The 19,246-nt window shown below is 37.4% G+C and overlaps 5 protein-coding genes across 6 annotated transcripts; 3 read left to right on the top strand and 2 right to left on the bottom strand.

The window, feature by feature from the left end:
• The first annotated feature begins 440 nt into the window (after positions 1-440).
• On the top strand, positions 441-1,768 carry LOC103321790 (DNA-directed RNA polymerases I, II, and III subunit RPABC5). Its single transcript, XM_008223624.2, has 4 exons — positions 441-574; positions 728-786; positions 1,241-1,335; positions 1,446-1,768. Exons 1-4 carry the CDS (start codon positions 539-541, stop codon positions 1,469-1,471), a joined length of 216 nt encoding a protein of 71 aa, XP_008221846.1. The 5' UTR covers positions 441-538; the 3' UTR covers positions 1,472-1,768.
• A 6,353-nt stretch (positions 1,769-8,121) lies between these two features.
• Positions 8,122-9,258, top strand: LOC103321817 (uncharacterized). Of its 2 annotated transcripts, XM_089047625.1 has the most exons (4): positions 8,135-8,436; positions 8,514-8,619; positions 8,754-8,831; positions 9,051-9,258. In XM_089047625.1, the coding sequence occupies exons 1-4, from the start codon at positions 8,374-8,376 to the stop codon at positions 9,098-9,100; spliced, it is 297 nt and encodes a 98-aa protein (XP_088903751.1). In that variant the 5' UTR covers positions 8,135-8,373; the 3' UTR covers positions 9,101-9,258. The 2 variants fall into 2 exon arrangements, with proteins under 2 accessions (XP_088903750.1, XP_088903751.1); XM_089047624.1 differs by lacking the exon at positions 9,051-9,258 and having other exon boundaries at positions 8,122-8,436; positions 8,754-9,020.
• A 358-nt stretch (positions 9,259-9,616) lies between these two features.
• INO (Plant-specific transcription factor YABBY family protein) lies at positions 9,617-11,649 on the bottom strand. The gene is made up of 7 exons (XM_008223654.3): positions 11,537-11,649; positions 11,249-11,386; positions 10,974-11,112; positions 10,836-10,884; positions 10,671-10,746; positions 10,468-10,572; positions 9,617-10,066 (listed from the first exon to the last, which is right to left on the bottom strand). Exons 1-7 carry the CDS (start codon positions 11,615-11,617, stop codon positions 9,989-9,991), a joined length of 666 nt encoding a protein of 221 aa, XP_008221876.2. The 5' UTR covers positions 11,618-11,649; the 3' UTR covers positions 9,617-9,988.
• A 2,581-nt stretch (positions 11,650-14,230) lies between these two features.
• On the bottom strand, positions 14,231-14,939 carry LOC103321789 (Ribosomal protein S27a / Ubiquitin family protein). Its single transcript, XM_008223623.3, has one exon. It carries the CDS (start codon positions 14,872-14,874, stop codon positions 14,404-14,406), a length of 471 nt encoding a protein of 156 aa, XP_008221845.2. The 5' UTR covers positions 14,875-14,939; the 3' UTR covers positions 14,231-14,403.
• A 139-nt stretch (positions 14,940-15,078) lies between these two features.
• Positions 15,079-18,898, top strand: CAF2 (RNA-binding CRS1 / YhbY (CRM) domain-containing protein). The gene is made up of 6 exons (XM_008223622.3): positions 15,079-15,922; positions 16,000-16,127; positions 16,294-16,519; positions 16,897-17,024; positions 17,367-17,508; positions 18,447-18,898. Exons 1-6 carry the CDS (start codon positions 15,265-15,267, stop codon positions 18,851-18,853), a joined length of 1,689 nt encoding a protein of 562 aa, XP_008221844.2. The 5' UTR covers positions 15,079-15,264; the 3' UTR covers positions 18,854-18,898.
• Positions 18,899-19,246: the final 348 nt, after the last annotated feature.

Below are 19,246 nucleotides of genomic sequence, written 5' to 3'. Positions count from 1 at the left end.
CCCAATTAGAAATACTTTGATAATATAAACATTTTGGTATTTAATTAAAATATTCTGTTCATCTGTATATTTCATAATAATCTACAAAACATACGATTCGAATCACAATATCAAGTTGTAGGATGAAAATAAGAACCGAAAAAGTAACTAACATTCCTCCATATAATAAGCATATAGAGTCCCTTGTTCACTGGTTGATCAATCACTATAAGAACATAATATATACAACGTCCACCGAAAAAGAAACATAATATATGAATCCCAAATTCTTCAACTTCATATAATTTTATCTTAAAAATATAAAACCAAAATACAAATAGATTCTTTTTGTTCGGAAGGTCAAATTACAAGATTGCCCATAGATAGATCCAACCATGTCACGGCCCAAAACTTAAAACCCGGCCCAAGTAGAGGTCCGTATATAAAATATAAACCTCGTAAAAACCCTCCGATTCTACAAACACACGGACACACGTGAGAGCGGGAGAGCTGAAGAACGAAATAGACTACGCAATCCAGAGACTTAGGGCAAAACAAGATGATCATCCCAGTGCGCTGTTTCACCTGCGGAAAGGTACCCCCATTTGCCCTTAAACTGACCCTAGGGCTAGGGTTTTCAACCCCTTCCGTTTCGTTAGACGTTTCGATATATCTGAAGTTGCTGCCTTTTTGGGGCTGATCTGAGTGCATCTAATTGTAAATTGGTATGTTCTATGTTCAATTTTAGGTCATTGGAAACAAATGGGATACGTATCTTGACCTTCTGCAAGCAGATTACACCGAAGGGTGAGTTGCTCAAATTTGATTTTGCCCTAATTTTTGAAATTCAATAGGGTCATTGATTACTGCATTGTTTTCCTTAGCGGTTGAGAATGATCATATAGGGCTGTTTCGTGTTGTAAATTGCACAATATAACGGTAAAAATAGTTTATTTTTTCATAAATAGCCCAATATTTTTTCTGAGTTGATTCCCGAGGGGCTTATAATGATATGCATTTAGGACGATTTGGGAAAAACCCACATGATTAAATGAGCTTTATAATGACATGGAATACAAGGTTTGTAGATGGGCAATGCTCAATTTTCAATTTTGACAGAGTAATCAGTTGGGTGAAGTTTATAGTCTTCACTGGTAGTAGACAGACAGCCGGCCTTATGAATATTAGGGTTGGAATAAAGATATGAAAATTAGGCTCTAAAAGAGAATTTAGTTAATGGTTTTAATTTCTTTGAATGCAGAGATGCACTTGATGCATTGGGTTTGGTCCGTTATTGCTGTCGGCGAATGCTTATGACTCACGTCGACCTCATCGAGAAGCTTCTGAACTACAATAGTAATTTCTCTCTCTGTCTCTGTCTCTCTCTCTCACACACACACACACACACAAACATTCTACTACAAGTTTGATGAGTTTATTTGTACTGACATTGCGCTTTGTTACAGCTTTGGAGAAGTCTGAAAACAGCTGAGGAAGCGTATGGTGTAACAATCGACCCGATTTCTGGTTTTATTTGAATTTTTGTTTAAGTGCCTGAGTGTGTGGTACATGTTCCATATCTGTTTGTCTGTTTCAGTGTCTGGTCCTTATTACCATAGTTGGAAATTTGGAATATGTCTAATAGGATTGTGCAGATGTGGGGAGATGCATACGGATGCGCTTAAGGCATGTATGTTAGTGCGCTAGTTTATGTTTAGGTTGTAATGTGTATGAACTTATTAAATAGAATGAATGACTGAATGCTCTTGAGGCATCTTGTTATTTTAAATCTTTTTTTGTTGCTCGGCATATATGATAATTGCTGTTTGCTTTGCATATAATGTTGGCATGCGTACATGTCACAATGATGGCTTTCTTTAAAGTTGAGTTTGTTGCCCATGTTATCATGGATGCAGGATTTGCTTGGCTAGTTCGTAAAAACAGAGCGTTTTTGTTTTTAGCAAAATGGTGGGAATAATGGTGGTGGGAAGGAACAGGTAAAGGAACAAGACGTGAGTTCATTTTAAAACTAATTTGCACAGTCCAGCTTTCCATCTGTTATCATTTTCTTTTCGTTTTCCCCCACCTGCCCAGAAGTAAATTCCTTCAAGTCATTACCTGTTTCTTGTTGTAAAAGTTCACTAGGCCCATCAACATTGACACCAAATTCTAACCGCACAGGCATATATATTTGGTTAAGTAAATCACACAATTTTGCGCTTAATTTCGAAGAATGTCGTACTCGTATGTATGTTGGAAAACACGTCATTCTCATAAGCAAACAAGTTATTCATCAATGTTTTCTTCTTGGCTGAATACCAAAGTCGTCATAAGCAAACAAATGCATTTTAGTAATTAAACTAATTTCAATTCATGAGAATTTAGTGGATAACTTATAAGGATTCGATACAATTCCTACCCTGATTCAACATAGTTTAGTAAATAATTTTAATGGGAATCCGGAATTCAATTTCTCCTCAATTCAATTCATCCTATTACAGATTAGTAAACATATCATACATGTTATTCAAAAATATTTTCTTCTTGGCTGAATTCCAAAGTCATAAGCAAACAACGCCTAATACAGACCCACCAAAACAGATTAGAGTTTTAAACCATAAATTTCACTCCTTGAGAATATAAATCATTGTGTTTGTTTTTACGCGTTTTTTTCTTCGTTTTTTGTAATGGTTGTTGGTACTTGGTTGATTAAAGTTGAACTGGAACCTCTCCCTGTTTGAGGGGAATAAGTTCCCATTTGGTTGCAGCTTCCAATGTTGGTCTCAGTGGTTGGTTGTGCTACTTTTTTCAAATAAACGTGGTTACAAAGAGAACAGTTGGCAATACAATAATCTATTCACTGATGGTGGTATTATTATGTGTTGCATAATCAATTATAAAAATGCTTGTTTGTTTGATATTCCGGTGGATTGGCTTTATGTCAATGGATTGACTTGCCCATCCGTATCTCATCATCGATAGTGGAATTTGGAACTCGGAAATGCATTTCCATGACATGTTTGCTTGTAATGAAGGCAATGAGGCTGGGGCCAAAAGTCTTGAGGAATAAACGCACCCACAAAGGAAAGAAAAGAAAAAACCAACCATTATCATACAATGGCAACATATTATTCGATGCACCTTGTTGGACAAGGTTCATGTTTTCTAGGCCAGCAATTATTTATTCCCACAAGCGAAGAACTTATGCCCTTCCAGGTGTCAACTCGGTGATGATTACCGTTATTACTAATGTGAATTATGATTTGTAGTTGAAGTGGTTAAGAGTAGTTGCTTTTGTAATTCATGTTTTGCATTCAAAACTCTGTTATCTTAATATCGCTTGTGAATAAAAAAAATTCAGCATGGGGCTTAGAATTAGGACCGCTTCTACACACATCATTAAGAGCACCTCCAGCTCCAGCGCAAGCCCCAATCCTGGGCAAATGGCAGCCCTAGGCCCCAAACCACCCTTCACAGTGCAAGGTCTAGTCTGGGCAAGAATCGACTGGGTTGTTGACGTCAGCGGTTGATTTAAAAAAAAAAACACGACAACAGTAATTTTTTTGAAAATCAGCCGACGCGTGACGTTAGCGCTGACCCACAGCTACCGAAACCAACGGCTGCAAGCCACGTGGCTTATCTTGGAGACTCGATCCAAAAATCTTATCCAATCCAACGGCTCTCCAATTTTTGGCTAAAAAAATTGTAAAAAAAAATCAAAAAATTTTGGATTTTTTTTCTTTCTATAAATACATACCAATATTATTCACTTTTCACACCAAATCTTAATACAAATTCATTTCCTTCTAATATTTTTCACTTTCCACACCAAATTTTCTACTACAAAATTTTATTTGTGCAAAAATACAAATGGCCTCTTCATCGAAGCCGAAGGGTCGTGGACAAACGTTCGAAGTGGTCAAAATCTTGGCAACAAGGTAAAAAATATATATAATTGCCGTTTTATTCAATTTAATGTCTTTTTTTTTTTCTTGCATTTCCAATTTCATTTTTTTAATAGATTATTCAAAGCAAAACAAAAAAGAAGAAAACCATTACACATGGCTCCTTAAGTGAACAATGCCCGCAATTGGTTTAAGTGGTGAGTTCCATATTGGAAATAATGGCACTATTACGTCCTCCGAAGAAAAATACTCCCCCGCGTCATGAGACGGTGGAATTGCCTCCGCCAATAATTGAGTCGTCATTGTACTCGATTGTGTCGGACTATAAGGACCGAGAGTATTTCAATTGTATGATGAGTGAGAAGGTATTTCAATTGTATGATGAGTGAGATGTGAATTTTATAATAAATATGGACACGTGGCAACCGAAAATCTTATCCAAAAATTTTATCTGAAATTTGAGATAAGAATTTTATAATAAATAGTGACACATGGCAACTGAAAATTGTATCCAAAAATCTTATCAAAATTAATGGTTTAAGTATAAAAAATAGAAAATAAATTAAAGTGAACAGTAATTGCCCTTGTCTTTGTCCTTTGGGGTGGAAACAAAAAAGGCAAGGCTGCTACTATTTACGTGAATAGTGACAAACCTTGCCTTACCCTTGCCCTTTGAGGTGGATGTGCTCTAAGAGCGATTCCAACGGAGAGCCCGTGCCAGGGCAGGGGGACCCCAAGCCCTAAAACGCACTTCCACATGGCGAATCTACCTAGGTAGCTTGTGGGTCCCACGAAACCGGGTTGGCTTGAAGGAAAAACGAGCTCGTGCTCCGGCTGAAGGCGAGTTGAGACGCCACCGACATCACGTGCGGGTTTAAATTTTTTGATCGTTGGCGCGTGCATTTCATGCTCCAACGGTATAAAAAATTTAAATTCCATCGCGTCAGCCCTTCCTTTCCGCCAACGGCTAGAAGCCACGTGGTGGCCTTTGGGCACTCCGATCAGTTTTTCTCTTCCAATCCAATGGTTGCCCTTTTTTTTGCAATCAAAATATGAAAAAAATATTTAAAAAAAAACCAAAAAATTCTATTTTTTTTTCTATAAATACCTACAAATATTTTTCACTTTCAACACCAAATTCTCATACATTTTCTTCTCCTTCTACTATTATTCACTTTCTACTCAACATTTTATTTGCTTTCAAATTTCATTTTTATTCATCACCTTATGACATCTTTCATCGAAATCGGAGGGGCGTGGAGCACCATGGAAGATGTTCTGCTCTGTGAGTGTTGAGTCCAAATTAGTCATTGTCTGATCATGGGCAATGAGATAAAATTATCTCATATGTGGAGAAAAATTCATGCCGAATTTTGTGAAAGATTGGGTTCGGCTCATACAGAAATGGCCTTGTCTAGTAGGTGGAAAATTTTGAATAAAGAGTTGGGGAAATGGAGAGATGCATTGGCAAAAGCGAGGGACAACCATAGAAGTGGGGAAAATCTTAGCAATGAGGTAAATTATTTGTAATTTCCGTTTTATTAATTTGAATGTCTTAATTTTTTATATATAATGTTTATTGCATTTCCAATATTTCTTATATATTTCTTGCATTTCCAATATTTTTTAAAATAGATTATGCAAGCACAAATATAGTTTGGTGCCATTGGGTAAGGCAAAAAATCTTTCAACCATGGCCAATGTTGGGAGGTGGTGAAGAATTGTTCGAGATTCAGAATTATTTCAACGGGTTTGATCGTTGTGTTGAACGAGACGCCACTTCATGATTCAACGTCATCGGATTCGCCTTTGGATTTTCCGATGAGTCAAGACTCACCAATCCAAAAGGAGCTGAGGCCTATTTGGAGAAAGGCGACGAAGGCCAAGAGATGGAGTACATCCAACAATGATACTGCAAAATATTTGGAGCAAATTGCAAGGAACATCACCATGAGAATTGAATTAGACATGAAAAAAGATGCGGACGAGAAGACAATGAATGAAGAGTATGCAAGAGAAAGGGAGTATGTACGCAAAAAAGACATTGAGAAGAAGGATCGGGAAACCATAGCCATGGATACGAGCCATATGTCCCCTGAAACAAAACAATTTTGAAACCTAGAACGAATGAATGTTATGAGAAGTAGACTTTTCTGTGACGATGGGCCTAGCAACACTGATTGGTTAAATGATCAAAACCATTAAGTTAGTATGCTTGTCTTTTATTTAATTGTATTTTAATGTTTTGTATTAAAGTAGTTCTAATTCTTGTCTTTTATTTAATTAGTAGTAATTTTTAATTAGTTGTGTTGCTTTTCTTAATTAGCAACACTGATTGGTTAAATGATCACAACCAAAGCATAATTAAAAATATACCACAACCAAAGCATAAATAAAAATAAACCACAACCAAAGTATAATTTAAAATATAGTAAATTTGGCTTACACCCTTCAAATTCAATTTGCCGTACCTAAAACCCTTCACTTTTTGTTCTTATAAATAATACCCAATTTGTATAAGTAAAAACCCATGACTAGGATCTAACTCAGCAAGTTACCTAATTAAGCATAAAATCTGATTTATTGTACTTTTCAGATTCCAAAAATACCCCCAACTAAGCCATTATTGCATTTTGTATATTAATGTAGGAGTCAATATGGAAATAGTTTTTAATTGGATTGTATATAATGTCAGATATTGAATTTGAAAAGATCTCCAAATGGTTGTAATGGATGTAAGAATTAATTTTGAAACATTTTAAAAAAAATTTAACAATAAATTCAAATTTGGGTAATCAGTTTGTTTAATAAAATGTTTATGTTATTTTCTTTTTATGAATTATACATGACTAATAATCTACTTTATAATTGTTTATGAATAAAACTGTACATACTGATTATGTTGAAAAAATAATGTACCTATTACTTGTTTGTTTTATGAAAAATATAATTTACCTAGTATGAAAAGTGTACATAATTATCTATTCCAATATACCTACATTATACGACATCCAATATACCTACATTAATTTTAATGTACTTACAATTAGGATTTAGGTATTATATGTCATCCAATGTACCTACCATTTGAATAATATACCTACTACGAATAAAGTACCTATTATTTATCTAATTAATGTACCTATTTTTTTCTATAAATAATATAGCCTTTTTTCTTTGAATAAAGTACCTATTATTTGTTTTATTAAAAGCAATTTTTTTAAATGAACCTATTTTCTCTCTCCAAATAACGTACCTATTTTTTCCTCTAATAATGTACCTATTTTTCCTCTCCAAATAATGTACCTATACACATTTACAGGTATATTGTAAAATAATTTACCTGTGGGTAAATAATGTACCTATATTTTATATAAATTATTGTGTACCTATTTTTAATTATGAAAAATATACGCAATTACAAAGTAACTGACTTTGTTTTTTTTTGGGGGTAAATAATATACCTATATTTTATATGTATATATTTATATTATATTTTTCATAGGTACATTATTGGATATGTAATTTACAGATTTTTTTTTTTTTTGCAATTTTAGTGGGCGAGATGTGAGAGGGAATGACAACTAAAAGAAATGGGGTGATTAATATGCTATTAATAGGGAGTATATTAATTACAATTATGGCAGTTAATGAAATGCTTGAAATAAAATTATAAATAAAATATGAAGTTTAGTGGCAACGATGTAAAAACATAGAAATACTACGACCTCTTATATCATCTGGTCATTTAAATTTGAAATTGGGTTTTACACATAGATTTATAGAGTGATGGGTATATGTGTAGGAAATAGAACATGTAGGGGTCTATATTGGACAAGCCCTTTAAAATAAACCACAACCAAACTAATTGTTTAGATTAAAAAAACAACGAAAAGTGAATAGCATTTGCCCTTTGCCATTCTGAATGGGTGGAAACACATCTTCTTTTTGCAAGGCAGATACTATTCATATGCCCGCCTTCCCTTATCTTTTATCATGAAAAATGGGTGGAAGTGCTCTAAGTCATGGAAATGGGCATATACAGTAAAGAATGTAGGACCCGGAAACAGAAAAGCAGGTAGCAAATGGGTTTGATAGGGCCTAGCGTAGCCAAGGGTGGAGAATTTCAAGTCCTGATCAAGTGGCTAGAGGCCTGGCCACGCGCACTTGCCATCATCATAAACGCAATTGTTTTGTTATCTCTTTGGAGATGAGGTGTGAATCTATCGTTTGGATTTCTTGTGCTCTTTTGGCCCCTCGCTTGGATTTCTGTGGATAACATAGCAATGTGCCATTTTAGTATCCTGGCTCTTCTTTTTTGTATATGGTCCTCCAAATATCTTTCCCATGATCCTTGCACTTTTTGGGCTTTCTTTGTTTTCTTGCTACCTCTCTCTCCCTCCCTCTCTTCTCTATTCTATTATATCCTTCTTTTCAGTCATTCATGCCTTTTGGTTTTGTCTAAACCGTACTCAAGACTCAGGAGAAAATGTATCACAACCATCACCTCGGTCCATGTTTGCTTTGCAACCCTCACAGCTACATAAGAATGGTGTACTCTCTCTCTCTCTCATTGGACTTATGCATGGTCTTACTTTTGCATGGAAATACTGATACATGTAAAAACAGGTTCAACATCTTATAGAGAGATGCTTGTTACTTCACATGAGTCGTGACCAGTGCATAAAGGCGCTAGCAGAGCATGCAAGCATTAGGCCAATTGTCACACTTACAGGTCAGTCTCTCTCTCTCTCTCTCTCTCTCTCTCTCTCTCTCTCTCTCTCTCCAACATTATATGTATATATGTATGGATTCACTATTTATTAGTTAGTTGGTTGGTTTACACGCACATGTATGTTTGAATTGCAGTGTGGAGAGAGCTACAAAAGGAGAATAGGCACTTCTTTCAAGCTTATTTCCACTCTATCTCTCCCAGGCCTTTAATGGGTAAGATCCCAGCTCATCTATACTTTTCTTATTTTTTTTCTTTCAGAAGTTGCATTCAATACCCTCATAAATTAATCCCACAAAATTAAATATAGGTATATCTAACCACAACCATAGCAGTATCATAACTATGTATCCATTCAATGTCCAAGATTTCATACATATATATATATATATATATATAAATGTTGCTGTATTTTGTTTTGTTTTTTTTTTCAGGTAGTTATATTCAAAGGGGGCCAAGATTTGCAAGAAGGAAACACTACTGAAGTCAATTGAAACATACATATATATGTTAAAGCTACTTAATTAGAACTCAAAAACTAGACATTATTTTGAATATCCTAGATTGTAATTACAGCTGCTAAAATAAGGTTCCATGGTTAAAGTGGATAAAATCCCACTCAGGTATGAAATATTTTTGATATTTTTGCTGACCAAACCCAAGGTGTATCATCAACACTCTTCTTCTCAACACTTGACACGTGTTTATGGACATAATAATAGTTAAATCTTTACTTTGTATTTGTGGAACCATGGTTATGTCCATGGACACGTGTCAAGTGTTGAGAAGGGTAGTGATGATACACCTTGGATTAAAGTGGTAATAAAAAATGCTCCCATTCACTTGTGTCTCAAGAACATGATTGAAGTTTATTATCTACCAGTCATATGATTCATGAGTATTTGCTGCAAAACACATTGGAAAATTAAACTTAAGCAAAACCATGAGAAATAATTATTGAAGCACATCCTGAATCTGAAATGTCTCATTAATTAATGTCTGTTTATAAGAGTTCAGCTAGCAGGTAACCAATTTTCATGCACATCTTGTTGAGGAAATCTAGCTGTCTGTCACAACAACAACCATGGAATTGCATGCAGTCCATAACCATAAAGAAATTTGATTTACTTGGAAACAGAGTAGAACTAGAAAATTGTCTGCTTTGAACTAAATGGATCAATATTCCATCACAATCAGTAAGCTCATTTGAAAGCTAGACTACTTCTTTCTGTCAGTGAAGACTTGTTCAATCTGAAACGAAAACCACATTCCCTAGAGAATCTAACCCTAAAATAGCAAGTGACTTGAACCCAAATCGTCGGCCTGAGAGAGAAACAGCTTTCTTGTTATAGAAGTTTAGGTCAAGCCTCATTCACTCGAAGGGTGTCCTTGCCCATATGGAATGCCTTGGGGCCTTTCTCTCGCGGAAAACTTTGCCATCTTCATGGGCCTGTAAAAAATTTCACAACAGAAAGTCATGCATACATACACGAGTGGCATAAATTTTTAAATAATTACGAACACATAATATCTAGCAAGCTAGGGATCAAAAGGAGCCTTGAGTCTTTTGACACTGCTTTCAAATAATAAATTTGGCATTTACTAGTTGAACCACAAAGAAAGTGACAACCTTTCGGATATTCAATATTCTGGTGTGGTGTGGTATGTGATGTGTCATGGCTAATTCTGATCATGAGCTACATTAATTTATCAAATTAATATGATGTTTAATTGGGTTTTGTAGGCCATGGTCTCCAGTTGGATATCTATTCTGGTCATCATGATCAATGTCCTCCACTAATCATTTCAATCATATATATGCATGGTGATGGTGAATAACTAAATATTTACCTCAGGAACATCAGAATCCCATGTCACATTTTCCTCTCTCTGGCTAGTGCAGCTCTCTCCATCTGGACCATCTCCTTTGTACTGAATTGGAGGGAACTGGGCCCACTACATACAATCAAACATGCATATTCACTATTGAACAGTCACTTAATGAAAAGATTTAACTTCATTATTACTGATCTTGGCTCTAACTAAAGCTTTACATTTTTTGCAGCTGTGCTGAAAGCTTCCTTGTGAGTCATGCTTGGATTCTCAGCTTTAAGCCTCCTGATCTCTTCTCTGATTTACACATGAAAGAGTCACATAATTAGAACTCCCAAATGCATCACATTCACATCTTCTAACTTATTATAAGTTGCAAATCTTACTTGATAAAATGGTTGTAGGCCGACGGAGCTCGTTGTCTCTTCTCTGGTGCTGCATAAATTTAATAACAAGAAACTAAAAGAAGTTAATAGAATCCAGCCAGTTGCACCAGATTTTATATGACTTATGAACGTACGTACGCTTGTTAACAATGGGATTCATAGAGATTGTGTCCTCCTCTTCATTGTCAGAATTGGAAACCACCATGGATGGGCTGCGCATGTCCAAGGGGTTTTTGTTCTGTTTGTCCACTTCTTCTAAGCAGAGTTCTTCTCTTTGCTGCAAGAGATTAAGATTAATTATTAGGATTTGATAAATACTCAGAGAACAGTACTGTAATATCGATTATGATCACTTAAAAGTGACTAGGACTTGATATTCAAGATTTGATGAGATTGTTGTATGAAACAGTTACCTCATCTTGGGTAAGGGAAGCTAACAGATGGAGGGGAACAAAGGAGGCCTTCATCATGTTGACAGATAGGAGGCAACTGCAGTGACCACATCTGACCGTGACGGCCAACATTGACAAGCTGCTGCATGGGACACTTACCTACATTTTTACACAGAAACAATCGGTCAAACTTGGCCAAAAATGAAAAAAGAAAGTAAGAAACAGATCAAAACCCAAGAATTAATGCAGTCATGCTATATGACTCTTTTTCAATGTATTAGTAAAGAGTTAGAGCAAATGTTGAGCAACCAGTAATATGGTGGCGCAGAAACCACATTGGACATAGCAAATCTGATCGGGGAGATCGAAGAGATGGTTCACTGCAGACATGTTTGTTACGTTTGAGCTTGTGTTTGTATGTGTTTCAGAGAGAGAGAGAGAGAGAGAGAGAGAGAGAGAGAGAGAGAGAGAGCAGAGCAGAGCACAGGGAAGTGTTTGGTTATAGAAGGGAGAGGATTTATAGAAGTTGAAGGACACAAATCATTGAGAATTAATAATCGCTAACTCTCTTTAATGATTATTTAGTTACGGTCAAGTAGAGTACTTTAATGATTTTATCCTTGTTGTTTAAAGGAAAAAGACGTGTGCTAGGTTTCACATGAGTAAATAAATGTTGAAGCATTTCAGAATGTTTCAAGTCTGGGGTTACTTAATCACTCCTTGGCAAAATTACAGTCACACCCCTGACCCCAAATGCAGAACTGGTAACAATTGTTGATGTAAAATGACTAGGAAAGGAAGAGAGCTCCTTCGTTTTTCATGTGTTGTTTTCTCTTCATAATTGACTCTCTCTCTCTCTCTCTCTCTCTCTCTCTCTCTCACATGAAAATGAAAGTGAAAGTGCAGCAAATTTTACCAAATGAAAAAAGGTGGATGTGTTCTAGAAGAATGCATGGAGAAGGAAAAGTGGCATCTTAGAGTTTGTCTGTTTCCTGAAAGAGAGGAAGTGTTTTTGACATGAGAAGCTCTCTCTCTCTGCTTTTTGTGCTATGCATTTTTGGTAACTTTCCCATTGCTTATATTTTTCTGCTGTTTCTCATAATGACCACTTCTACTGCCCCAGTTACCGTTTTAACTCATTCACATTGATCAAGCTTCCCCCTTCCCCATGTGATTTGTAAGTGAGAGTTGAATTGAAGCTCTAAGGTCCCCACTTTCCCCACAGTGACTGAAAATTGAAAACTCAAATGCATTGCATTGTTTGAAAACATTTGCTGTCGCGCAAAAATGAGTGCCAGTCATTAAATTCAACTTCAACTAGAGTAACTCTGACTCAGACAGACAGACCAAAATAATTTTGGACATGTAACCAATCAGTTCTTCCCACGTCAGCAGCACAAATCTGGACTGCTGGAGAGTGATCCTCTCATGGCACTGGCTAGATGAGGAGGGCATTTAAGATTAGTGATTGAGGACAGAATTGCTAAAGCGTCTACGTAGTAAAAAACACTGGAATGCATGGGCTGCTCCTGCTATCATCCTTTATCCGGTTTGTTCTGCACAACTGTTGAGATTAATGTTGTCAGGCCCAGTTCAGTCTATGGGCCGGTTCGGATTATGGGCCAGTTTGATAAGATTGGAGGGCCCTTTTGAAACCTTTGTCCGAGTTTCTTTCGTTGGATCTCTTAGCCAGGCTCAACAAATTTGGGCATCACTCCAATCCAAAAGGTCTCCCGTAAAGTGTTGGGCCACAGAAACCAATTTCGGCTCATTTGGTACCGTTACTCAAAGAAATACTTATGCTCATAAGAGCTTCTAGCAAAAGCGCTTTATTATAAAAACATTGAAGTTTTCATTAGCAATCCAAGTGCCGGAAAAGCACTTGGGAGTACTTCTCCATAAAGTACTTCTAAATTTTTCTGCCAAATGTTGTCAAAAGAGCTATAAACCATTCCAGAAACACTGTCAAAAGTGCTTTTAACTATTTCAGAAACACTCCCAAACAAAACCTTACTCTATCCCAACATGAGACTTAACCTACTCTATCCCAACATGAGACTTAACCTAGTGCGTGGAATCTCAACTCTTTCTGAACCTTATCACATCTCGCGAATTTAGTGGGTGAAATCAGTGAAATGAAAGTAGCCTTGCAGATTGTTGGTACAAAATCATTACCACTTTCAACGGAGCTTTGTAAATTTTTTTAGTTCCTTTCCATTCTTGTTCTTTTGGGCACGGATGATTACAACTAAAAGGACTACAACACGAGGATTGTATCTCGTTGTCATTTTTGATAAGATAACCAATGCGGTGTAATTCTATGTTCAGTTGAAACACCATTGTTGATTACAACTAAGATGACAATCCTAAGATTATGTAGAATGATCTCAACTTGGTACCACATTACCAATTTATGATCCCATAACATGGTATCAACTGGGGCAGCAATTTATCATGTAATGTTCTATTTGGAAATTTTATTGCCCGACTCAAGTTTTGGGTTGAGCCCAGATAGTCAAAGGGATTATTAACCCATCCCCTACAAACACAAGATTCGAGATATCATGACTGACAATCTTCATGTCTTTGACCAATTCCCCTTCTTAAGAAGCCCAAATACATTCTAATCATCAGCAACATATCAAGCATTTAGATAACAGGGAGCTATATGTGCGACGATGGTCCTCTCTGCCTCAACGTAAAACATGTAAAAACTACACTACAACTACATGCTCTGCGTTTGGTCACACTCAGTCATGGCAATCTTCTTATATATGTATTAGAAGATCTCTCTCAGAAAACTAAACCAAAATCAATAAGACAAGACCAGCAAAATTCTTTGATATCAACCCTGACAAGCAAATGAAACCAAACCCACTGCAAATTAAATCCAATTCAAGTCCATTCCATCACCAAAACCTGTGTGACTTAAACTTTCTCAAAACAAAACCCAGCATCATTTCACAATTATCAATCAACCAACGAACAGTAGAACACGAATCATAACAAAATTAGGATAATCATTCCATCGGGCATATGCAATTGAAACAACGACAATACCTAAAGTTTCAGAGGTTTTTCAAGCATGTAATTGAAACCGAAAATACCATCATAAAAAAAAAAGCAGCAAAATTAAAATCCAAAATGATATATTTGAAATTTAAAACTCTAAATCTCTAATCACCGCCAGCCTTCTGGTAAACATAGGTCAACCCACACTTGCCGCAGTAGTGCCTGTCGAAGTGGTTCGCCATGAAAGTCCCGGCTCCGCACTCAGCATTAGGGCACTCTTTCCTCAGCCTCTGGACCTTCCCAGAATCATCAACTTTGTAGAACTGGAGCACCGCAAGCTTGACCTTCTTCTTCTTGTGCTTGATCTTCTTTGGCTTGGTGTAGGTCTTCTTCTTACGCTTCTTGGCGCCACCACGGAGGCGAAGCACAAGGTGGAGGGTCGATTCCTTCTGGATGTTGTAATCTGCTAGGGTTCGGCCGTCCTCGAGCTGCTTGCCGGCGAAGATGAGGCGCTGCTGGTCTGGGGGAATGCCCTCCTTGTCTTGGATCTTGGCCTTCACATTGTCAATGGTGTCAGAGGACTCGACCTCTAGGGTAATGGTCTTACCCGTTAGGGTTTTCACGAAGATCTGCATGTTTGCGGCCTCAGAATCGCAGAGAAGGAGAAGGAGGCGCAGGGGATATGAATGGGACTTGGCAAAATGGAGGCTTTATGCTTATATACTGGTTAGAGTCTAGGGTTTGGGGAAGAAGCGTACGCTCATTATTCGCTGCTGTGCGGGTACATGAGGGTTGATGTGGTCGCGGAAGTTCATAAAAATAAAACGACGCAAAAATAGATGTCGTGTGAGAAATGAAAATTTCCCCACTCAAAATATCATCCGTCTCTTTTCAGTGGAGGCAAAAGCAACAGAAAAACCAGAAAACTCCATGAAAGCTTATCCTATCTTCTTCTCCATTTTGCCTGGCATGCCTACATGAAGAGGTAAAAGAAGAGGATTTGGCTTGTTGGGTTTTGAAATTCCATGGCCATAGTTGCATCACTACCAGGCTTCAACCTCTTCTCTTCGCTCCCTTCAAACCCACCCCCAAACGACCCAAATTCCAGCACCACCTCTGCTTCTCCTTCCCCACCAATCCCAATTCCCAAATACCCTCCTCCCCTCAAAAAGTCCCAGAATGCCCCTCCCAACCCGGCCCTCAAAACCGTCCACCGCCGCACCAAGTACTACAAGCCCGTACGAGACGGCGTCATCTCCTCCGACGGCGACCGAGCCGTCGTCATCGGCGAAAACGGCGTGTCATATCTCCTTCCCGGCGCACCCTTCGAGTTCCAGTACAGCTACTCCGAGACCCCAAAGGTCAAGCCTTTGGCCATTCGCGAACCGGCCTTCTTGCCCTTCGCGCCGCCCACAATGCCGAGACCGTGGACCGGTAAAGCTCCATTGAAGAGCGCCAAGGAGAAGAAGCTGAAGCGCAAAGTTCCGCTCTTGGACTCGTTCGGTCCAATGGCGCCTGGAACCAGTGGAGTGAAGGAGGTGGTAATGGCGAGGCCCGTTGAGCTGGGCAAGTACCCGAAGCAAGAAAAGACGAGGGAGGAGATTTTAGGAGAGCCCTTGAAGAAATGGGAGATCAAAATGCTAATCCAGCCCCAATTATCAGATAATCGCCAAGTCAATCTCGGTCAGTTGTTTACTGTTTTGTTTCTTTTTGGTGTTTTGCGTTGAATTGAAAGAATGACTTTGTTTTTGTTGGTTTAGGAAGAGATGGGTTGACTCATAACATGTTGGATTTGATACATTCGCATTGGAAGCGGCGACCAGTCTGTAAAGTAAAATGCAAAGGTGTTCCAACTGTGGATATGGATAATGTATGCCGTCATATTGAGGTATTGGGTATTCCTTTTCAGCTTCTCAGCATCATACCCAATTGTGGTTGCTCTGCTTTTCACTTACACTATTACATATACATGTGAAATTTCAACAATGCAGTTAAAGCTGATGACGAGTCTATGGAGAAACTAGATGAAACTGAGGTTTTGTTTATGGTTACAGGAAAGAACTAAGGGGAAGATCATTCATCGAGTTGGTGGTGTAGTTTATCTTTTCCGTGGAAGAAACTATAGCTATAAAGACCGTCCTCAGTACCCATTGATGCTGTGGAAACCAGCTGCTCCAGTCTACCCCAAACTTATCCAAGAGGCTCCAGAAGGGTTGACAAAGGATCAAGCTGATGAGTTTCGAAAGAAAGGGAAAAGACTTTTGCCAATATGTAAATTAGGTAATGCCCCTACTAAATTGCACTGCTCATTCTTATACGTGAACTTCTTTTCATAGAAGGGTGGTTTGCTGACTTTGTCTGCCGTTTTTATATTGTTCCAATCCTTGTAACTGGAGCCATAAGATGTGAAGCAAGGCTTTTTGAATAACATGATACAGACACTTTATATGGTTTAATATTCCAAAAGGGTGCAAACTTGTTCCTTCAGTGACACTGGTCATTGCATTCCAAATTTTTTGTGGCTTTATACCGTTGCAACCATTTTCTGTATCACATGGTTTGACTGAATTAAGATTAATAGACATAGAACCAAGGCTCTTTTTTTCATAACTTAGATGTTTATTTCAAAATATTTATAATGTTTTGTGCAATTGCAGCCAAAAATGGAGTATACATCACCTTGGTGAGAGATGTTAGGCATGCTTTTGAAGGAAGTCCTTTAGTAAAAATTGACTGCAGAGGGATGCATGCAAGTGATTACAAAAAATTGGGTGCTAAGCTTAAGGTTTGTATGCCTCTTCTGTTCCTGCAATCTTCCTCCTGTATCTTTTAGCCTGATCCTGTAATAAGACATGTAACAAAGAGTTGTCTTTTTAAGGTTTTAAATAAGCATATGGTTCTCTCTTTAATTTCTTCATTTCTTGCTTTCAAAACCTTAGGAGGTACTTATGTCTGTTTGACACCCAATGAACAATAAGTGGATGTGGATGGGAACTTCTGTACAAGTGCCAGATAGCATTTTTAAAATGTTGCTTGGTTGTGTGTATATTATGCAAAGAGTTACCTCAATCATTCTGTCTACCAATCTCTTGGTTTCCTAACCCTTTTCATCTACACTCGTGTACAGGAATTGGTTCCTTGTGTTCTACTTTCTTTTGATGATGAACATATATTGATGTGGAGGGGTCCAAATTGGATATCAATGCACCAAGCAGCACCTTCACCTTCAGTAACAGCTGATTTTGATATTCTATCATCAACAGGGAGGGGTACGAGTTACAATCCATAAGCATGAATATTTTTAGATCAATTAGAAATTACTGACCGAAGAATTAATAGATAATAAAACCATGTTTCAGGAAACTTCATAAGCTGATATTATCCTAACATCGTATCTAGATAAGAGTGGGATGATTCTATAGCAGGGGAACAGTGAGGCACTTGATTCTTTATCAGTTTATAATCTCCTATATTGATCATGTTCGTTTTTAACTGGAAAAATTCACAGATAGATTTTAATTAAGGGCTTTAAGATGATTTCACAAAGTCATGCAACATCATTTGGGGCCTTCTGTTATCAGCATCATGGATGGTAGATCTCATGATTAGAATAGACATGGTGGGATATTTTAGGACTTCTCAACCAAGTTGAAGGAAGCTTCTGTTTTTTGTTTTGAATATTACTTAAATTTAGTTGATATTACCCTTGTAGCTACCAGAGTTCAGTATGCATCAGTCGATAAGACCAGCATTACAATGTCGTTGGCACCCACCACTTTCAAGGAATCTTGGAAAGGGCAGTTATAATTGCAATCTGTTTGTTGGGAAAAGTACATATCAGTTGCTGACAAGAGAAGTAGTATCCTAGAAATTGCATTCTTGGGAACTAAATTCTTTTGAACTGACCTTAAACAAGAGACGCAGCATCCTAGAAATTGCATTATTGAGAACTAAGTTTTATTGAACCAATTGTGAGAAAGTTGCTCTCTCTAGTTACCAATTCGTATAGGGATTGATGTGGACAGTCTTTATAGTGTCTATAGCGTGATACATTGTTTTGTTTTCTTTCTCAGTAATAATACAATAGCAACTCAATTTAATTCTTGAAACACTAAATTTCTCTTGTAATACTAATGCAGTCATTCTCGATTGATTTTACAAGGCTCTGGCTTTGACTTCCATTTATATTTTGACCCTGCTTTTTCAGGCAAGGATTATGATAAACCTTGTAAGCCTGATACCAAAACAGTGATGACAAGCCCCAAAATGATGTCGCTTTGGAAACGCTCAATTGATTCGAACAAAGCCCTGTTGCTGGATGAACTTGACCTTGATCCTGATGCACTTTTGAAGAAAGTTGAGGAATTTGAGGGTGTTTCACAGACGACAGAGCACTCGTATCCAGCATTGATTGTGTCAAGTGAAGATGGCACGAGCAGCTCAGTTCAAGTGTTTGAAGAGATTCCCCAAAGTGACCCTTACAGTGAATATGACGATTACAGCGACAATTATGATTATGAGAGTGATGATGATGATGCATTTTATGATAGTGATTCTATCCCCTTGGGGTCGTTACCTGTTGATGTAATAGTAGAGGAACTGGATCATGATTAATTTCAAAAAAATCTACAGGGCAGCCTCATCTGGTTTATAGTGTCACCTTGTTATTTCTTTTAGTCCCTTGTTTGCATTTACCCCCTGCTCATATAAATTATTATCCCTTCTGTAATTTCATAAATATTGTTAGGTTGGTAAATTCGAAGGATCAAATTTATAAGGATAAGCAAACACCAACAGAAGGATCAAATTTTGTTTGTGTTTATTTGGTAAATTCGATCAGATATGGGTTGGCGGTAAATAGCAATTAACACGGCATGCTCGTCATTTTTCATGAGGTCCACGTGGAATTGTTTGAATGGTTTGCTCGTTCTGGAAATAGAAACGTGCATCACCTAATCACACACAATTTTGAATAAAAAATGAAAATTTATTCTCGACTTAAAAGAG

The sequence above is a fragment of the Prunus mume genome, linkage group LG2, assembly GCF_029339155.1.
Source record: "Prunus mume cultivar Tortuosa linkage group LG2, ASM2933915v1, whole genome shotgun sequence".
In the NCBI taxonomy this organism is placed as follows: Eukaryota; Viridiplantae; Streptophyta; class Magnoliopsida; order Rosales; family Rosaceae; genus Prunus; species Prunus mume.
This window is presented reverse-complemented; position numbering and strand designations above follow the sequence as displayed.